General features: G+C 41.5%; 1 protein-coding gene across 1 annotated transcript in view; it reads left to right on the top strand.

Annotated features, from left to right (window-relative positions):
- Positions 1-21,698, top strand: part of KIF21B (kinesin family member 21B) — a 66,118-nt gene that overhangs the window by 8,271 nt on the left and 36,149 nt on the right. Inside the window, exons 2-9 of the mRNA XM_054980408.1 lie at positions 12,968-13,029; positions 13,290-13,512; positions 14,793-14,975; positions 16,987-17,136; positions 18,047-18,181; positions 18,448-18,615; positions 20,164-20,279; positions 20,997-21,192. Of these exons, the coding sequence (XP_054836383.1) occupies positions 12,968-13,029; positions 13,290-13,512; positions 14,793-14,975; positions 16,987-17,136; positions 18,047-18,181; positions 18,448-18,615; positions 20,164-20,279; positions 20,997-21,192 (1,233 nt within the window). The remainder of the gene's footprint in view (positions 1-12,967; positions 13,030-13,289; positions 13,513-14,792; positions 14,976-16,986; positions 17,137-18,046; positions 18,182-18,447; positions 18,616-20,163; positions 20,280-20,996; positions 21,193-21,698) is intronic.

The raw sequence follows: 21,698 nt of genomic DNA, 5'->3' as shown, positions 1-21,698 counted from the left end.
CAATACTCAGCAATACTGGTGTGCTCCTATTCCATCTCCAGTTTCCTTCCATTGAAAAAGAAGTAGGAAAGCTTTAGGTGCATCCAACTCTATCCCACCTTACTTCTAGCTTTTGGCAGTAGGTTAAAACCCAACCATTAAATGAAAATCAGGGGCAGCTACAAAGAGACAAAACCAAAAATCTGTCTTCACATAGACACTAACGTATTACTATTGTGCAAGCCTTAGAAATAGACTTCCACATTTACAACAAGCCGTTGTTTGTCGTTGCATCCAAACCACATTTCCTTTCTTGCCTAGTACTATCCCACATTCTGAAGGTTTAATCCTAGTGTCTAAGCAAGAAATAAGCTTTAGTTTGTGGTTTCCACATAACCAAAATGGGATGGGGAGGGGAGGGGAGGGGAGGAAAGGGAGCATGCAAGTGCCTAAGGATTTCCGAGGCTTGTTCCTGTAAAGACAAGCTATGTCTGCATGTTGCCAACCACAGAAATAGATGAGCATCTACTTTTTCTGTTGAGTGCTGGTTTCTGAATGTAGCCTGACAGTTGACATGCAAACTACAGATGTATTTCTAGAGGCTGTGCTATTCTTTTCTCTTGGAAAGAGTAATGTTCTGTACATACATAACATCCCACATTCTTAAATACATATAAAGATGCGGAAACTGGTGAACTCCTTGAACTGAATACAGACTTCTGAGAATCACAGCTATGAGTAAAAGAAAAAGAAAGAAACAAGTACCTGGTCCACAAAACTTTAAAGATAGGCTTGGAAGTAGCTGGGCAGGTTGTTGAAATCTCCCTGCAGCCAACATGCTGATCTATACAGGGCTGTTTCTGCACAGGTGTTTGCTTCATCCTGGCATCTTTATTGCAGTGCTGTTTGGGGAGCATTCATATAACGTTGTCCTCTGATTGTCCTACTTCTGTGTTTTCCCCTGATTTGCTGCAGTTTTTCCCAAACCTTTTGGAAAGACTGCATTTTTGAAAGCCATGTGCATGGGAAGATATGCATTGCATATCCCAGTCACATCAGTGCCATTTCCTTTTCTTCAGCCCCTGTAGCCATCTCCCTCATACACACCACTGAAAAGCTTGGGGTGGTTGAAAAATCAGAAATACCTAGATTACTGTTCCTCTTACAAAACAAAATGGTCTAGAAACTTACTTTAAAAAATGAACGCTGGCAACTGATACATTGGTCGAATCCACATTCACCCATTACCCGCATGTTTATTGGATATCTTCCGTTTGCCTCCAATTCACGATTTTTTCCTCTTCGTTCACATTCCTGCTTCCAATCCGTCTTTCTCGCGCGTCCCTATGGTCACACGGCTGCTCGAAAACCGCTTTTTTGGGCGGGACCTTTTATTCCCGCCCATTTTTTTAAAAAAATTTTGAGCGCACTTTTCCGTTATTTCGATCTTGCCTTATAAAGAAACATCATTGAAGATAATGATGCCTCTCTTTCTCCCACTGACACCACTGATGGCTCTCTCCCATTTCTTTTTTGGAAATTTGGAAGCATGTGGGAAGCTTTCGTGGGCATTTCCTATGCAGGACAGTTCAGTGCCTGAATTTTACTGAAGTTTCACTTCCTTGGAGTGTCATTTCGATATTTCGTAATTTCGATATTACAGTAATATAAAATAAAAAACAGTTAAAAAGGAAGTTTCGCGAGTCCGTTCTGAGGATGGATTCACCCCAAAATGTTTTTTCAAACTACCAGATTTGATTCAGAAACAGCATAATCAATAAATCCAATGCTATGAAGTCAAAAACAGTCTTTTGCAGACTACGGAGCACTTGCAAGTTGAATCAGCCAATAGGAACTCTCGGAACGGCCGGAGAGACAGGAAGGGGGGTGGTTTTTAAAAAAACCGCGTAAATTGCGCGTTGGCCCATTCACGGCCACCGTGAAACTCCCGTTGAAAACCTGTGACCACATATTCGGGAGAAATGCGAATGAAATGCGTTTGTTTAATGAGATAATGTGACCGGCATTCAGGATTGCGTGGGGAATGCGGGGAACATGCGACTTAGAATGAGTAATGTGGATTCGACCATTGTTGCTATATAGCATTATAGTATTATAATGCTGTTTAGTTATCTAGATTTAGCTTTTTTAAAGCTATCAAAAGTCCCTCTGGTGGCAGGTAAGGAAATGATTGCTACAGAGGGCTGAGGCAAGGAAATTGCAAAGAAAACTTCAATGTGGGTGTTCTGTTGCCACTGTGAATGCCTCTGCATTTGTCTTTCCTTTCCTAATGCTTGTCAGGTGCTCAATAAGTTATGCACATTTTGGCAGTGTTTTCAGTAGTGCTTAATTTTCAATCATTCCTAAACGTTGCAGAACCCAGTAACTACACTTTTTTCAAAAATCAGATTCATCAAAACCTATTGTGAAATCTAAAAGAAATATACATTTGAGCAAAACGGAACCAGCACCTTCTTACTTACACACACACTCACACACACAACACAGGCGATATTGAAAGTAGGCCTGCTTGGTATACTGTTATCTTGTGCAAAACAGAATGGGAACAGTGATAAGGAAGAAGAAAACTAAGGGCATGGAGACAGAATCGTGTAACACATGGCAATCTTGGGGGAAGGGAGTTAATAGGGTTTTATTATGTTTTGTATATTTTTAATTTTGAAATAGTAAACCACTTTGAGTCACAAAGGAAAGCTAGGGTTTAAATATTTAAATTAATAAATGAAATCATAAGAATATGGATATATCTAAGGTATCCATAACCTTTGTTGCCCCTTTTTCCTGCTAGAAAAATTTCTCTCTCAAAAAGTGTGGTATTTGTCATTTGAAAATACAGGTTGCGTATTCAAAGTATCGTTGCTTCATGTTGTCAGTGTGGAGCCTGCAGGCACAAATTAAATAATGCTCAGCTCTGTAGTGCTGTGTAGCAAACTCATAATCTATCCAAATATCAACTGAAGGTAGAACAAAGTCAGAAAGGTTAGTGCTGGTACTGAGAGAGCAGAAAAAAGCCATGTTTTGTACGTGGCCATCTCAGATTATGCTGGTCTTTGTCATTCCTGCCTCCCTAGCCTATATTTGGGGAGATAATAGCTCTTCCCATGATAAATGGTACCCTAAAGCCTCATTATTTGTGCCTCATCTAATCTATATTTCATGGTAATAGTCCCATGGTCATGGACATTATTGCTTAAATAGCTTCTTCCTTGATCTTCTTACATGTTGAATTATGCCCAGGAAAACTGAAGCATTTGTTTAAAGGAGGATCTGGCTGGTTCTCAAAATGTATTGTGTGTTAAGAAGTTCAGAGGATGTATAGTCATGCTGTACACATTCCTATCAGCGGACACTCTGTATGAATTGCACTTTAGCTGTCTATGGAGAGTATTTTGCTGGCTTGATTAATCCAGGCAAGGATTTGGGAATGCAAGATGACTCAAGCCATACTAGTTGACTTGTAAGGCTTGAGTCCAGCAGCTTCAGTGAAGAAATCAGTTAGTTCCTTTCTCTCCTTGCTGTGGTATTATTCAGGTTTTGGCTTTGGTGGAAAGAGGATAAGAGATAAACTTAATATTAAAAATTCCCACTTCTTTCTCCAAATGAGACATGTTGCACTTCCTTGTAAATTAAAAATATCTGAATATGTGAAAATCAAAGCTCAATAACAGATCGAATGCTTTATTTAAAAATCTTTGATCTAGATATGATCCTGCTTAAAGGACATCAAGTAATAATAGCAAGGGTGGAATTTGGAGATCTGCTGCCACTCAGAGTAAACAGCATGGAGTTATGTGGACAGACAGCTTGACTCTGTTTAAGGCAGTTTCCTACATCGTCATTTGTTTGCCCTTACAATTGACAAAATGTGAAATTTGAAACCAGAGTGATATTAGACATTTTCCCTTGGGAAACTCCATTCCAGTTCATTCAACAATAAAATAACACTGAATATGGCTAACTGGCGTCATCTGGGGCTTGAAGGAGTTGGAAGAGCCATAAAACTTAAAGCAGTATCTGGATTTTCACAAATTTGAACAGATGTGGTCCTCCAATGGGTATCAGCAAATGACTTGTGTCACTTTCTGCAGTAGATCAAATAGCACAGGCAAGGCTGTACCACGTTACATTGTAGGTTAGAGTGGCTAATGGCAACATATGCAGCCCTGAATCACTTTCCCCAAAACTTTGACGCCTTTTTCAGCTGTATTAACAGGAAGCAATTGCCACTCTAGAGCCTTGGGGAAATGGGGATGCTGAATCAATACTATGCACTGCCTGCCACTAGGGTGATAGAAATGGCTTAAAGAAGCCAAATGCCTATGGCATTTCGTTTCAGAGGCCAGTGCTAGTGTATCGTAAAATTAGTTGATGCTGTTTGGAGCTCGTTCGCACAGGCCTCCAGCTTGTCATCTACCAAGTCTCCTGATACAAAACTTGGGGAAAAGCACACTACAAAAAAATTAGCACCCCCCCTTTTTTCCCCCATTGATTCTAAATCCCTATTTTTGGCCGATAGGATGTCATTTCCTGATTCTCTTTCAGGTCTCCTTGTAATCCCCCACTCCCTCCATCCACATACTTTGCACATTTGTTCCTGTTTGAAACAGGAATCCTGGGTAAAGTCTGCTGTTTGTCCCTCAAGAGGTCTACCTGAAGTACAGGCCCTCAGGCAAATACCAGCAGAATGGCAGAGTTTTCCTATGGCCAGTTTTGATGAACAGCATGTGTCTTATCTTTGCTGCATATGTCTCCTGACTTTAAAGACCTCTATAAATCTGGTGAGGTCCAAAAGATGAAGGTAAAGTATGAAATTGGCTCTTGATCTTGAGAGCTCAGTTACTGGGTTCTGCTGGAAATGTTGGATTTTTAGAAAAATGATTACCAAGTGGCATAAATCTTTCTTTAATGAGCTAGCTGACTCTGGTTCTCTGTGTGTAAGAAAATGCATCCCATGAAACACCATAGTAGGGAATACGGTAACAATTTGTACATAATGACAATAATGGAAATTAGTATGATTTATTATGGAAATGCTACACTCATCAAAGCTAGCAAGCTGAACTTTTGCCTACTGACTGCTGTACGAGTGGCAGTAAAATTTAAAAGTACTTTGTGCTATAAAAGTAATAAAAGGTGAGACAGACTCTCACCAAATAAGGAGTTAATGACTCCAGAAGATTAGACATTTATTTTATAAAGTATACTGCCGAGAAATCTCTAGCTAGCTATCAGGATAGTTAGATCCTGCCTTTTTATTTAAAGATAAATACTCCAGGTGGTTTCCAAAATAAAAATAATGTCCATACAAAATAGCCACTAAAACTTTTGAACACGACGGAAAGGTTTTTACTTAAAATGGCTTTCTGGGGGAAGAAAGTTTTCATCTGATGCCAGAAGTCATCTAGAGAAAAAACTCTCTGCCATTCAAGGGGAAGAAAGTTCCATAGGGTGGGGGGGGGGAGCTACCCATAAAGCCCTTGTGCACGTTTCCCTTGATCAGATTTCTCTGATGACATTCCTGCAATAAGGTTTTCTTGGCTGACTTCAAAGTATAAGCTGGTATGTACAAGCGGAGGCAGTTTACCAAGTACCTTGGATCCAAGACATTTGAGACCCTTCCAAGCTAACACCAATACACTTTATATTTACTTACTTACTATCTTTAAAGTCCACCTTTCTCACTGAGATTCAAAGTGGCTTACAAATACATTTTAAAAAATTCAGACAACATGTATGAGAAGACATACCATAAACAATGAAGAGAGTACATTACAGAGATAAAAGACAATATAGTGAAATCAAGTTGATACATATAATAGCTTACAATTTTATTCTCTTATAAACATCCAGCTGAGACCTGGAGATCTCCCAGAACTATGACCGATCTGCAGTTCCTCTGGAGAAAATGACTGTTTCGGAAGATGGGCTATATGGCCTTATATTTTGCCTTCCCCAGACTCCACCCTAAATTTCCAGGAACTTCCCAACCTGGATTTGGCAACCTTAAAAGTGTCCTCCTGGACTGTTTCAGTATGTTGCTTTGTATTCGGCCTGGAAGTACATTGGCAGCTAATGTTCTTGCCACGAGATTAGAGTAATATGCTCGCTGTAGCCAATCCCTATAAGCACCCTTTCTGCCATGTTCTGTAGTATTTGAAATTTCCAAACCATCTTCAAAGACAGCTGCACATACAGGGCATTACAGTAGTTCAACCTGAATGAATCAAAGGTATATGTGACACTGGCGAGCTCTTCCTTTTTCCAGAAAAGGCACAGCTGGTGAACCAACCTAATCTGGAAAAATGCACTGCTGGCTGCCTCCATCGTCTGGGCCTTTAAGGTCACTGAGGTGGAGCATGCGTAAACTGTGAGCTTATTCCTTCAGGGGAAGTAAAATGCACGCTAATGAAAGTTAGGCACATATTCCCAGATCAACCTTAACCCTGGCCCATAGCACTTCCATGTTATCTGGATTTGATTTTAGTTTGTTCACCTTCTCCCAATCCTTTACAACCTCACCAGATAAGCTCATCCCCAGCTTCCCTGGATCTTGATGGACAGAATAGTGTAGAGTCACATTTGGCAACTCACCCTGAATCCCCAGATCATACCGCACTAGTGGTTTCATGTAGATGTTAAAAAGCATGGGAGACAAGATGGAAATTCGAGAGCCTGTAAACTAATGGTCTCCCTGCAGCAGGTAAATTGCTGACATACTAGCAGCTTTCCAGCTGCTGCAGAATAGCTCATGGATCCACAGGAAAAATGCTCAAAAATATTTGTTCTAGGCTTTTTTTTAAAGTGATAATTTCATAGGATTTTCTATGTGCTACTTAGCTGACAGTTTCATTTCTGATGCTCTTCCTAGTCCATGTTTTCTTTCTAGGACAAAACAAAACTTGATAACATGCAGCTGGGTGGTGTGGGGAGTATATCAAGATATTTTTCATTACTCAGAAGCAGCTGTCTTTAAAGTAAAGATTGGTAACTATTCCAAAAGGACGAGAACAACTTTGACAATCCTTAGAGATAGCTAAGCTAGAGATAGTCAACAAAAGGAGTACATTTTAGATAGAATTGTAATTTCTAAGATTTTTTTGGCATTGTGCATAGATGTTGTGTTTACTCATTCTTGTAATGGTAAAAGTTGCCTAGTTTCATTTTAAATTAATTAAGAAAATCATTGAAGTTAAGCATACTAATTTGTCTCTTTCCTGTAAAGTTTGCATTTTCTTCCACTCTCTTTCTTACTCTATGTTTGAGGTGGTGTCAGATGTGATAGTGGGGAAGAAAAAAGCATGTGAGCTACCAAGCCATATTCCATTAGTTTGTGCTCTGATTTGACCATCTGCTTATTCTATATTCATAGGCTCAGTAAACGTTCTTTAAGGTTCATAAACTGCTGATATTTCTACTACCCATTTCACAACTGGACAGAAATGGCATCATGCAAGCAGTCTCAGGATAGCGCTAATGATCTTACTGTAGATCTAAAGGTTTGTCTTAAGCCCAGTAGAGGGAAAATACATATGCTGATTGAGCCTGACAGGCTTAGGATTTTTCCTAGTTACTAGGACCTGTTACCTAGATCAATTAAACGTTTAACTTTGAAACTGTTCCAAGCTTTACTTCCTCATCTCTTGTTTCTAGTACTGGGCAGGTTTCATCAATAACTAATAAGATGTTCTCCCCATCTTATCTCTTGTGAGTGAGGAAAACCCTCCGGTCTGATTGGCAATCTAAGAGAAGCCATGAGAGAAGAGTTCTTCAGAGAGTGGTGGATCATTAAACAGCAAGTTAACGCTCTTAATTAACTTTCTTTCTAGAGTGTTAATGACTGACTAGCAGTTGCTAGGCATAGTACATAAAATGTGAGAATGCATTAATCTCTGGTTTTTGTAAGATTGTGTTAGGATGCATTCTGGTATCTAAAACAGAACCAAGGAGGAGTCAATGTTGACTAGGAAATAAGAAGACAGAATCCATTCTGTAGGGATCTTCCTGCATCAGAAAAGTCTATATAGCGAAGCTGCCAAGGGAAGGGAAAAATCAGCATCTTGGCCTTGAGGCGATGGCTTTCACTATAAGACTACAGCCCGTTCGTGCTTTGGATGCCAGCCCAATTGGTTCCCCTCTCTATAAATGTTGGCTTTTGCTGATGGAGCTGAACAGCCAGGCCATTGTGTGTGTCAGGGTTACTGGAGAAATTGCCTAAGTAGTGTTTTGTATAATGTGTCAGTGCTCCCTTTTTGGGTTTTCTTTCTCCCTCCTCCTCTTGTAGAGATTCAGTTGTCATGGCAATCACGTCATGGGGACTGCTGCGTTTCCATCCTGGTTGACACAGAAGGGACACATGGGCTACCAGTGGAGCAGCCTCTCAATTTGCATAAAGTGCAAATTAAGACACAAGATGTGTCTCTTGCAGAGGCAGTCCTCTTAGTGTTCTGAATGTTGGCCTCTGCACATGAACTGTTCCATTCAGATGAATCAGGAGCCTACCAGCCACACAGTCACCGTGTCAAACTCAGCAGCACGAGGATTTTTCATGTGTGTTCAGAGTCCATTCGTATGAACCAGAGGCCTGATTTCTGAGGGGTCCGACTTGCATGAATGGAATCTGTGTATGCATGGAAAATCCATGCTTTGCCCAGTTCACACAAGGTAAGGTGGAGTGAAGCTGTGGTGCAGGGTCATAACACCTGTTTGGAATGCAGAAAGTCCTACATTCAATCCTCCCTGGCATCTCCAGTTCAAAGGAACAGGTTGTAGGTGATGTGAACGTCATCTGCCTGAGAACCTAAGGAACCACTGCCAGTCAGTACTGACCTTGATGGGCCAATGATCTGTTGCAGTATAAGGGGTGGGCTCTCCTGAAAAAAGAGCTCTTGCAGGCTCAAGCTATCACCATTCCTGCAAGAAAGAAATTTGGTAGAACAGAGAACTCTGTGATGAGCTATGGAGGAAAAAGGAGACAGTCAAGAAATGGAGGGAAGGAAATGCATCCCAAGAAGCGTATCCAGGAGTAACTAGGCACTGTAGGGCAGCCGTCAGAGAGGCCAAAGCTCAGAACGAGCTGAGACTGGCCAAGGGGGCTCGCCACAACAAAAAGACATCCTTCAGATGCGTGAAGGGGGTGATACCCACATTGCTGGGTGAAAATGGAGAAACTGACAGAAGGCAGAAAGGCTCGATGCCTGTTTTACCTGTTTTCTCCTTGGAGGAGAGAACAGGCCCACCTAGAGATGGTAGTAGGCAAAGTCTGGCTTCGGGGCTGCTAGTTGACATGATCAGAGAAGTTGTGGAGAAGCACCTATCTGCACTGGATGTGTACAGATCCCCAGGGTCAGATGGGGTGCACCCAAAAGTGGTTTAAAAAGCTTTCAAAAGAGCTTGCAGACCCTTTGTCGATTATCTTCCAGGCCTCGCAGGAATGCTGTTGATGCAGTTTGTTTATTTGGATTTCAGTACATTTTTGGACAAGGTTCCTCATAATGTTCTGCTGGGTAAACTGGTGGTCTGTGGACTGGTCTCTAGGACAGTTAGATGGATAGAGAGCTGGTTGGATAACCACACCAAAAGAGTAGTTGTCAGTGACATCACATCTGATTGGAGAGAGGTGTCTAGTGGAGTGCAACAGGGTTCAGTTCTGGGCCCAGTGCTTTTCAATGTTTTTATAAATGTTCTGGATGATGATGTGAATGGATTATTCATTAAATTTGTGGCTTACACCAAACTGGGAGGAGTGGCAAACACCCTTGAAGATAGAGATAGAATCAACGAGATCGGAACATACTGGAAAAGTTGGCAGATTTTAATAAGATGCGATTTAACATGGGTAAGTGCTTGGTTCTCCACCTGAGTAACAAAAATGCAAAGCATGCATCCTGGATGAGGGATACACTTCTGGGTAGTAGTGTGTGTGAACAAGGTCTTGGGATATGGGTGGATGGGGAGCTAAATATGAGTAGTCAGTGTGATGCAGCAGCAAAAAAGGCAACTGCCTGGACTTACAATAATGGGTTTTAACTACAGGGGGAAAGGTATCGGCTGGACATTAGGAAAAACTTCCCAATGTTAAGAGCAATTCAGCAGTGGAATTGGCTGCTTAGGGATGTGGCGTATTTCCACCATTGGCAGTCTTCAAGGAGTGGCTGGATGAATACTTGTCAGGGATGCTTTAGGCTGCCCCTGCATTGGGCAGGGGGTTGGACTAAGTGGTCTGTAAGACCCCTTCCAACTCTATTTGTAAGTGAATAACCACATGTATCATGTGCATTGTGGGGACCCGTGTGCTACCAACTTGTACCTGTCACGCTTCTGGTCTGTTACCAAAACTAGAATGTAAAGTCTATACGGGGCTTCTGAAGTCTACCAAAGGAGATCATCGCTCTTGCCAGCTTAGCTAGAATTTCAGGTGCACATTGGATCCTTGTCTTTCATAAGATTTTGTTTGATGTGCTCAACCCTTGATTTGTGCCTAGTTCTTAGGAAACAATTGAAATACTGCAAACTGCCTTTTGTTGCAGAAAGACCATTCTCTACCTCTGCCCCAGTTGTTCTAAGAGGGTGTTTTATAGAAAGATTATATTGGTGTTAGGACTGAAATGAAATTTTGCCAAAACACCACTAAACTCTTTGCATCAATGACCTCTTTTTCCTTGGGCAACTGTTGGAAAGTATGTGTAAAATGAATAAGTACTTAAAATTGCAGAAGGTTAGAGCAGTGCTGAACTTCTAGTGTCAGCTTCAAAATGAAACACTGCATTGCCAGCAACAAAATAATATCCAGTGTCATCTGCACATTTCATTTGAAGCAGCTGAGCATTTTTCAGGTGGCTGTTTTTGTTACTGGAAGATCAGCCTTTGAAGATGGACAGGGATTCAGCCGTTACAGGCAAGACAAAAACCATAACAGAACTTCCTTTGTGCAGGATTAAGGAACTCCATGATACATTTACGCTGTGCTGATTTGTGACCTATTCTCCAAACCCTGATGACTTTGAAGTCATAGAAATACAAGTCTAGTTCACAGGGGGCTTTGTGTCAGACCCTGAAAACACAAGCTCTTGGCATATACACTTTAGTTCAAGCCCTGTGACATCCTAACCTTTCTCTGTGCTTAGAGGATCTTGCTAATGGCATATCCCCACCATTTTTCAATGAATGAAGAATGGCAGATGGTTCCACTGTAAGGGTATTAAAACAAGTCCTAGCATGACCTCTTGCCTTCTAATAGTCCTAGCCCACAAACAGCAGGGTTAAGCCTCCCTGCCTATTGGGGAAGTACCAGTTGATATCCTCCCACAGAAGGGAGGAGAGGGCAAATAAAGGCAGCAGCTTGTGTGAAGGGCTTGGAATGGAATGAGCCAACAGTGGGTCTTTTTTAATGCGGATTTGTGAGGTCCTCGTATTAGATAAATAAAGCCTCTGACACTCTTGTGTGTTCACTAGGCTATAAGGCAGCTACTCAGAAGGATGACACCTGCCAAGTCATGTTAGCTCTATTACCAACCACCGTGTGACTTACTAAGTCTTGCTTGCATAGAGTAATAGCTTAGCTACTTCCATCACTGATGGAAAGCTGTCAGTTCTTCAAGTTTCAGGTGATGGGGGGCGGGGGCGGGGGGGGCGGTGCAAATATTCCAGATTAGTGGGGGGTGGGGGGGAGTGGTGAGATGGCCTGTCCAGACAGCCTGATCAAACAGAAGTTATCCCCCACCCCGCTCACTATAGTATGATTGATTTTGTAATTAACTGTTGCCAAAGAAGGAGATTGCCTAGCAGTTGCAGCTTTCATAGAAATGTATTTATTTATTTACATTGTTTATAGTCTGCCTTCTCACTGAGAGTTGGGGCAGATTACACAGTATGAGTTAGTATAGTCAGTTTCAAGGATTATTTCAATAAACAATGTAAAAGCAAATAAATCTAGTACAGAGTAGAAGAAATGCTGAAACAGAGCATAAGCAAGTCTAAGAGTGATACATTAAACAACATAGAACTACCCAGCAGGGTCATACCCAAAGCAACAAATAGCACACAGTAGCACATAGTAGTAAAATCTGTGGTCCCTATCCCAATATTGATGCGTCCCAGTGAGACCCTTACAGTACTTAAATGAACCTTCAAGGCCAAATGCCAAAATATTGTGTTAGGTATGACAAAGAGTTTGTGTATTCCCAAGTAAGACATTTAACGAGTTTCCCCCCTCCAGTTTGGTTGGGGGAACCAACCACTACATGTATACACAGGTGCCATATTACGAACTCCTTTTGAAATCCCCCACTGAATTTCAGCAGTGGTTTGTTATGCAGCATGGGTTTTTGCTGTTCAAGAAGTCCAAAGCCTTGTTTGAAAACATAACACATATTTCATGGTTCTCTGGACTGTGGCTTCAATGCAATGTGGTTAAGGCCATGTGGGATCTTTATAAACAGTATCTGGAAGAGTGAGATGCTGAGTTTATGTTTGGGTATCAAAATGCTGATCCTATACCCTCAAAGCTGAATCTCTTGGGCTGTAAACTAGCCTGCCTCACTCTTTTCTTAGTGTTTAGGGACATGAAGATTACAGAATTGGCTCACGTAGTCCTACAGTAGATATCCCTTACCCCCTCTCTCTATAGTATGTTAGGTTTTTGTGTCAAGGGTCTAATATTGAAAATAGTTTTTTTCTTTTTTTTAATCTGGCCATTGTATGAATCTTCTCTGCATCAGAGATTTGTGTCTGTACCTTTTTTGTTTCATGGCCCTTTGGCCTCAGTGCTAATGTCTTTCTTCATTCCTCTCTGCTTGTGTGTGTCTGTGTGTGTCTGTGCGCGCACGCGCACGCGTAAGATAACACTTTGTGCTGACATGGAAATGATGACATGAGCTCTAGTCCAAACATGTTAGTATTTAAAGTTCCATTGGAGAGTTTGGTTGTTTCTGATTAAATAGAAGAATACTTAGGTTTGTTTTGTTTTTAGGTTGGTCGATTGGTCAGTCCATATATTGATGTAGCAGAGCATGTTGGCATAGCCTATTCCAGGTACATGATAAGTTGACTTGTTGTGGCAGATGTACACCAGAGTATTGCATCCTGAGAATGTTCCATGAGACTCTGCCTACTTGAAATCAGCTTAGATTAAATGTTGTGCCTTGGCTGATACAAGAAGCCAGTCTGGCTGTGGTATTCATACCATGGAATAGCAGCCAGTGTGAGATCTCCCTACTCTTCCCTAATACTCACTCCATGATAGTAACCGAATAATTGTTTAGGGAATAATTCTCCTCACAATTTTTTTTCAGGATCCGTCCTCAGATGCCAAAGGAGAAGATCGAAGGATGTCATATCTGCACATCAGTGACACCTGGCGAGCCTCAGGTCCTCCTAGGAAAGGACAAAGCCTTTACCTACGACTTTGTCTTCGATCTGGATACGTGGCAGGAACGGATCTACACAACCTGTGTGAGCAAACTCATCGAAGGCTGCTTCGAGGGTTACAATGCTACCGTGTTGGCGTATGGCCAGGTAGGGGTCTCCTTTACCCTCTTCACAGTCTCTGCCATGAGTAGAATCTTTTATACGTAGCCTTTCTTTCCAGTGGGAATCCAAAGGGGTTTACATCCTTCTCCATTTTATCCTCACCAGAGTGTATGACTGGCCCAAGGTCACCAGCAAGCTTTCATGGCAGAGTGGGGATTTGAATTCCCAGTCACACATTCTCAACCTAACCTACCTATCAGGCATATTGTGAAAATAAAATAGAGGAGAGGAGACTAATGTATGCCAGTTTGGGCCCCCATTGGAGAGAAAGGTGTGGTTTAAATGAAGTAAATAAAGATAAGTAAACCTGAACCTTCCCGTTCCTAGTCTGACCTTCTAACCACTACCAGGGTTTATACTGTCTGCAGCTTATACCACACCAAATTTTTGTCTTCTAAGACCCCTGCGGTCTTGACAATTGTCTGGGAGTTTCAGATGGTGCAGAATGTGGCGTCCTTCCTTGTGGCAGGGGTGAGGCGGCACCATTTGTACATTACACTAGTGTGTCAGCATCTGCTGTGGCTTCCTGTTCTTTTGTGGTCACAATTCAGAGTTATGGTTTTGAGCTGTAAACCCCGATCAGCTTGGGGAATTGCATGCCCTTGAGATTACCTTTTCAACTATCAGCCATGCATGCCACTTGGAATGTGTCACCCACGTGCCAGATAAAAGCAAGAGACACACACTCAGGTGTTCCTGGTGACCACTCCACTGCAGCAGATGTCCATTTTGATTTGCCTTTCCCAGGTCAAAGTATGAGTTTCTGCAAATGTGGTAAGACTTTTTTTTTTGAAGTTCCGTTTAATAATTGTTGAATTGACCTGGTCTTTAATGATTAGTGACTTAATCTTAATCGTTTTTATACTTCTTAGATGGGTATCACATGCTTTTTTAACATTTTTTTTTCATATTGTCAATAGCTGTGTCTTATTTGTTTGTTGTAGTTGTCCCAGTTCTTTCTCCAAGAGACATTGTCCTCAGAGTGGAATCTTGGCTGTGCAATTAGCCTTGGACATAATTTAGGCTGAGAAACAGCAGGTTGCTCCAGGTCATCCAGTGAGATTTATAGCAAGCAGTGTGAGAATTTGAATATAGTAACCCAGTGCTCTAGGCTTCGGACCACATTGGCTCTTACTAGTCCCCAGGGTGTGAGAGATCAAATTGGGTGTGAAAGGAATGCCATGTTGTTTTAAAAGTATTGTGCAAGTAAAGGAGGTAAGTGATTGAGGCACCTTTGTAAAACACCTGTCCTCTTCCCTTTCTAGACAGGTGCAGGTAAGACTTATACCATGGGCACTGGCTTTGACATGAACATTTCTGAAGAGGAGCTTGGCATAATTCCACGAGCCATTGCCCAGTTGTTTAGTGGCATAGAAGAGCGCAAGCGGGCAGCACAGGAACAGGGTGTGCCTGCACCAGAGTTCAAAGTCAGTGCGCAGTTCTTGGAGGTAGGTGCATTATTGTTTGTGTGGAGGTGGGGTATGGTGTTGTGTGAGGGAAAGTACATGAACATACATTTGCCTGGGACTGAATAATGGAGGGGGACTTCCGATTCCAACCCCAGAAATTACAGGGGCTGGGCACCAAATGCCATCAGTGATAGTCTGAGATCAAATAAAAGTTACGGGATGGTGCATGTTTCTATTTGTTTATTTATTTAGGATATTTTTATGCTGATTTTTCAGAGTCCTGCTCAAAGCAGTTTACAATTAAAACCATGTAAAAATATAAAAGAAGCGGTTAAAAAGGCCATTGAACATAAAGAGCACAAAAACTATCCATAAAACAGGAGGAGACAATAAGATAGAACTCCTAATTAAAAGCCAAGGTTAAAAAATGTGTTTTGGTCTGGTGCCTAAAAGAAAGCAAAAGAGGAGCCAGGTGAACTTCAAGGGGGAGACAGTGTCAGAGGTGAGGTGCCAGTGCCGCCACAGAAAATACCCTCTCTCTAGTCACCACCCACCTCACTTCTGAAGGTGCTTCTGTATGCAGTGATGGTCTGAGAACTAGGAGGCACAATCATCTCTTGCTCATGGGCAGAACTTGACTTCTAACGGTAGTGTCTCAGACTCCATTAACCTCTTGCTCTTGAGCATAACGGAGCATTTTCATGGGGAACTTCTGATTCATGCATCAATCCATAGATTCCAATAATGAAGAAAACCTCCTTCTTTTATTAGGACTTCTAATAAAAGAAGTCCAGACCCATATGAGAATTTATGAGATTGAACTCAGGAATCTCTTGTTAAATCTTTAAACAACCAAACATGGCTGTTGACCCAGATTCAGATTGGGTACAAGAGACAGTGGGGATTACCCCTTCCTTCTCATGGTTTCACTAACTGACCCCTCCTACTGTTATTAGCCCTTTAAGGGACTAAGAGAGTCACTTGTATTTTTCCCTTCATATTTTATGTTATTCTACTTTATTTATATCCTGCCTTTCTCCCCAGTGGGGACCCAAAGCAGTTTAGGTTAGTGTTCTCCATTTTATCCTCATAACAACCCTGTGAGGTAGGTTAGGTTGAGAATGTGTGACTGGCCCAAAGTCACCCTACAAGCTTTCCATGGCACAGTGGAGATTTGAACCTTGGTCTCCTAGGTCTTAGTCCAACCCTCTCACCACTAGACCATGCTGGCTCTCAACACCGTGCTCCTTACATCGCTGATCAGGTGGGTGCGTGAGGGTGAAGTTTCAATTAGCAAAACCATGCAGGGATGAAAGACTTAAAGCCCCTCTCTCAGTATGGCCTTAATCTGAGTTGGGGTTCTCAGTAGTAGTAATTTAGCTTTTAAAGACCAATGGGAATCCACAATCTCTGACTTGTCTAGTTTGAGTTTCATTCTCATCTTCCAAGTTTTGGGTATGAAGTATCTCATCCAACTTAGGAGACCCAAGTTCAAATCCTCACTTTTCCATGGAAGCTTGCTGTGTGTCAGCCTAACCTACCTCACTAGGTTGTTGTGAGGATAAAATGGAGGAGAATAATGTAAACCACTTTGGGTCCCCTTGGGGGAAAAGTGGGATATACCTGCGGTAAATAAAACATAGCACAGTAGCTTTCCAATGTTTCATACTTCAACCTTCATCCATCTTGCTCCACAGTATTCCAAGAATCTCAGCCTTTGCTCTCATTGTCATTATCTGCCCCCCCCCCCAAAACGGAACAGTGGTATAAATCCCTGTTAACAGCATTTTTGTAACCCACGATGTACCTGCTTTTAAACAATCTATTTCAGTTAAGAATGCAGAATTGTTTGTAGCACATGATAGTAGACTTGTTAATTCCAACACAGTCTTTGCTGTTGCAGTCACAGGTGCTAGTATTGGCTATGGTTTGATTTTCAAGGCATTCTCAATGCCAAGGGACTCAATCACTTTAATAGTTTTGCTGTGGTGAGCGTGTTGAAAATCAAACAACTTTATGTCAAATCATTCTTGTCTGTGTTTTTGCTCAGCTGTACAATGAAGAGATCCTGGATCTTTTTGATAGCACACGGGACCCTGACTCCCGCCACCGGAAATCCAACATCAAAATCCATGAGGATGCCAGTGGTGGCATCTACACTACTGGTGTCACATCTCGCCTCATTGGCTCGCAGGACGAGGTAGATGACCCCGTTCTTCATACATAATATTTTACTCTTCTATTTAACACTTATTAGTTTGGGTCAGCCACTACCTACCGATTCTGTGCTCCCGGTCACTTATTTCACCCTTAAACATGCATCAAAAAATGGAAAGATTTGTTCATTGGGTGGGAGGGTTCTGTCCTTCTACCTCTGTGAATGAAAGGATAAGGGATAATTAATCTGCTTTAAGTGATCTTGAATGTCTATCCCAAGAGCAATCCATTGTTGTGTCTATTCTATCCTGTATAAGTTCTCATAGATAGAATTTGTCAAAACTGAGCTTGCTGCCTAGCTGTATCCTGATCTCACAGAAGATGCCGCCATTCTGTATAGCATACTCAGCTGTTGTTATTGCATTATTAGCTTTGAATATAAGGAAATAAAAACAAAAATTTTAAATAATAAAACAGAACCTCTTGAGTATTCTGCAATCACTCTTCCATCTTTTTTTGCCCCTTTCCTTTTATATTGCTGACATTTTTATGTTTTGGATGTTCAAGGAGTACAGAATTTCCCTATATTCCCTGTGGAGGGAGTAGTTTGGGGAATGACTTTTGAGTGGAACAGCCATAGGAGAAAGGATTAAATAAACCTTTCTTCCTCCCCCTTTCCCCATCCATTCTTTCACTCCACTTCTGTTGTCTCCAAGGCAAGGCAGCATTTCATTAAAAACATGAGAGACACTTGATTGCCTGTCACATCTGGTTTAGTCCTGAATTGTTATAGTCCGGTAGGGGTGTGTTTTTTGCAAGAGCCAGTTAAGAAATAGTGTCCAATGGGAAGTAATACAGTAGTCTATCCACATGAGATTAGGAAATTGAGTCATTTGCATTTCTGTGTGTTGCTTTGCATGCGGGCAGAAAATGTATCCCTTCTGTCATTGCAGCTGATTCAGTGCCTGAAGCAGGGAGCTCTGTCCCGAACCACAGCCAGCACCCAGATGAATGTGCAGAGCTCTCGCTCCCATGCAATCTTCACCATCTACCTTTGCCAAATGCGAGTGTGTTCTCCTGTACACTTGGTAAGGACGTGAGGGAGGTTGCATTCTCTCCCTTATTTGTAATCAGGAGGAAGTAGAAGACTCTCAGTAAATGGTGATACAATGAGACCTTTGGGATAATCTGGTTTAGGGTGTTTGTTTTTTTTTTTTACTAGAATGAGAGATCTTGGTTTGGCTTCCTGGTAGTCACGCTTTCTGATCTGGGGCAAAACAGCCACCTGTACAGCAGAATCTAATTCTGGCAAAAATCTGTGAGAACTGATGCTGGTTCTTGGTTTGGGTTCCAGGTGAATGGTGACACAAACAGTCTCCTTGAGGGATCTCAGCCTACCAACGAGTATGAGACGCGAACTGCCAAATTCCACTTTGTTGACCTGGCTGGTTCAGAGAGGTTAAAACGGACTGGAGCTACAGGCGAGAGAGCCAAAGAAGGGATCTCCATCAACTGTGGCTTGGTATAGCCTTTGGGGCCTTCATTTTAGAGATGGGTCAGAATTGGGTGTGAGGGAATGTGCCATATCCTTTAGTATTCGGCCTGACCAACTAGTTCTTATCTCACATGCTTAGTGTTTTTAAGTCTCCTCAAACTCTGGCTTGATCTTAGCAATTCACCTGCATTCAGAGATCATGATAAACCACAGATGGTTTGAGCCAAGGTTTGTGCAACAAACTCTGGCTAGTCTATCAGGTGTATAAGAGACAAATCCCAATTTGTCTGCTACTTACTTCTTCCACCTCCATGCAGGGAGGATATTCTCCTTATACTGCCGTCTCTGTAGCCAGTGGGCAGTGTTACTCCATAAACTAGTTTGTGAATTCAGATATCATAACAAACCATCTGTGGTTAACAAACTAGCAACTAACCATAGGATTTTAAACTATGATTAGTTGCACCAGCATGGTGAAAAACAGCAAGCCTCCCAGAATGTTGGACCAGTTACATTCCAATGTCAAAACTAACCAAGGTTTGATCAAATCATGGTTTATAAACTGTCTATCTGAAGACAGCCTAAGCATTGAGCTCTTTGATGTAGCCTGCAGTCTGTATGGAATTGGATTGTTTGTGTGTGAATGTGTGTTGTTTCTAGTGGACAAGGTTCTGTACGAAGCAATTGCTGTAAAAATTGTTGATCTGGGAGAAATACTGAAATGGAGATGCAATTTGGCTGCCACTAAGTGGTACTGGTATTTGAGCCAGGGGCCATTTCATACACAATCATTTCTTATTAGGTATGCACATAGAAGAACACTAGTAGTATACTGTGAATTCTACAAAGAAACTTGCAAGCACATCATTCAAGTATGTTTATGGGGTTATAGGACTGACTATATCTTCCTGTAATATATCCAGCTTTCAACATCAGCGAACATGCAAAGAGTTTATTCATGAATATCCTGAGAATGATAAATTATGATTATTCGGTCTTGGTTGCAAAACAATGAAATAGTAAAATATAAAAAGAAGAATGGCATTCATGGGATATTAAAGATTGATAGATAAGAAAAAATAAATAGTGGCCAGGATCCATGCAGAAGTTACAGGGACCCATGAAAGATGAAACCACTACCTTCACAGCCTGTTGGAAGCATCATGAAAAGGATTCTAGTCTGTTTTTAACAGGCACTACTTTCGCCTTTTAAGATTTTCTCCATAATCATAAGGGCTAGTAATACACAAGAGCTGAATGGATATGTTAGTGAATCCTATGAATTGGGATTCAATCTTGGTGCTATAGAAAGCTTGTTCCTGTGTTTGTTTGACATATGGGTACATCCTTGTGGTAGAAGATTGGTGGTTTTTATCAGCTTGATCTTTTCCTGAGCAAGGAAGACCCACTTCTAAAGCAAGACAGGCTTCAGTCTCATTCAAGCAGAACTGTCATTATTTCCAAAATGAAATTTGGAGCTGTGGTATCTTTTGTGTGATGGTTGTCTGGTTTCATAATAAAAGAGATGGGGGTTGTTTCCAGTCTTATCTACTGACTTGCCCATTCCCTTGGCAGCTAGCGCTTGGAAACGTCATCAGTGCCCTTGGAGATCAGAGCAAGAAAGCCTTGCATGTGCCGTACCGGGATTCAAAGTTGACTCGGCTCCTGCAGGACTCCCTTGGTGGTAACAGGTAATGGGAAGAGATCTAAGATTGCAGAAGTCCTCGTATGGGGTTGCAGGCATTAGATGTTATAGATGAGAAAATGGTCTAGATAGTGTGTTATGATTGACACTCCCTGACCTGGGGCATACTTAATTTGAGGACCTGTAGCTAAATCCCAGCATATTTCCAAGGAATTGAATTTTAAACATAAATCCTGGGCTTTGTTTATTTTTTTTTCTCCACGAATTCAAAATATGATTATTGACTTCTGCAGAACTGGTGCTTACATAAAAGGCTTAAGCTGTTTTTTTATCTAGAACTTGGCAGCTGAACCTCCTAACGTGGGATCATTACAATCCCGTCTTTTCCCCACTGTTCCAGATTGTTTACTTTAACAACGTCCTCTCTTTCCATCATGTTTTCTATCTAATTTGACACATCTGATTTGGGATTCTCTGTTTTTTGCAAGTCAGAAAGATTGGGAATTTGCCAAAGGTGAAAAGAGCTGAAGTTGTCCAGAAATGTTGCCAGCTCAAACTCTCATTATCTGCTCCTGATGTATATCTCTTGCACTATTCAGAAAATTAAAACACTGTGAAGTCTTGGACTTTGGCTGCCAAATTGTGTCTTGATGGAAGCCAGTGTTGGGAATGGCTTGACCACAGACTGTCATTCGAGGAATCTAAGAGAATAGGGAGATTTGCAACCATCTCTGACCTCCTTCTGCTCTCCCTCCCTTAATAGCCAAACTATAATGATTGCCTGTGTGAGCCCTTCAGACCGGGATTTTATGGAGACTCTGAATACCTTAAAGTATGCCAATCGTGCTCGCAACATCAAGAACAAGGTGGTGGTGAATCAAGATAAGACAAGCCAGCAAATCAGTACCCTACGAGCTGAAATTGCCCGCCTGCAGATGGAACTCATGGAATACAAGGCGGTAAGGAGAAATCGCAAGTATTTTTCTGATCTCTTGTCATTGCTGGAAACTGAGCCACAAACATTTAGCACCAGAAAGATGCTGCACATCTGTTCAAATCTCCAGGAGAAAAAAGTGTTAAAGTACCTTATTTTGTATTTTTCTTCCCATGGAGAATTCCAACTTGGCAACTGATTTTTATTATGGACCTTTTTTCCTAAAGGGCAAAGAGTAGACTTTTAATCTCTTGATATTCTACCAATACTATGCTGTACCATTAGTGATAAAGTTATCTCTCTCCTAAGGGAGATCTGCTTTATTGGTTGTTTTAGAAGGGCAGTAAGAATGGTTTTATTTTATCAAGTTTTTGAGGCGTAGACTGCTGCAGTCTTGTTTTAGTGCTGGTTGTGCTTCTGGTGATGTTTTTAGTGGTTGCGTTAATCTTTCTATGTTATTTTTTTTATTGGTTTTATCATATTTTAAAGTGCTGTAACCTGTTCTGAGGACTTGATGCTGAAAAAGTCCAA

Source organism: Eublepharis macularius, chromosome 5 (genome assembly GCF_028583425.1).
Source record: "Eublepharis macularius isolate TG4126 chromosome 5, MPM_Emac_v1.0, whole genome shotgun sequence".
Lineage (NCBI taxonomy): Eukaryota > Metazoa > Chordata > Lepidosauria > Squamata > Eublepharidae > Eublepharis > Eublepharis macularius.
The sequence above is the reverse complement of the archived record's forward strand: the minus strand, read 5'-3'. Positions and strand labels throughout refer to the sequence as shown.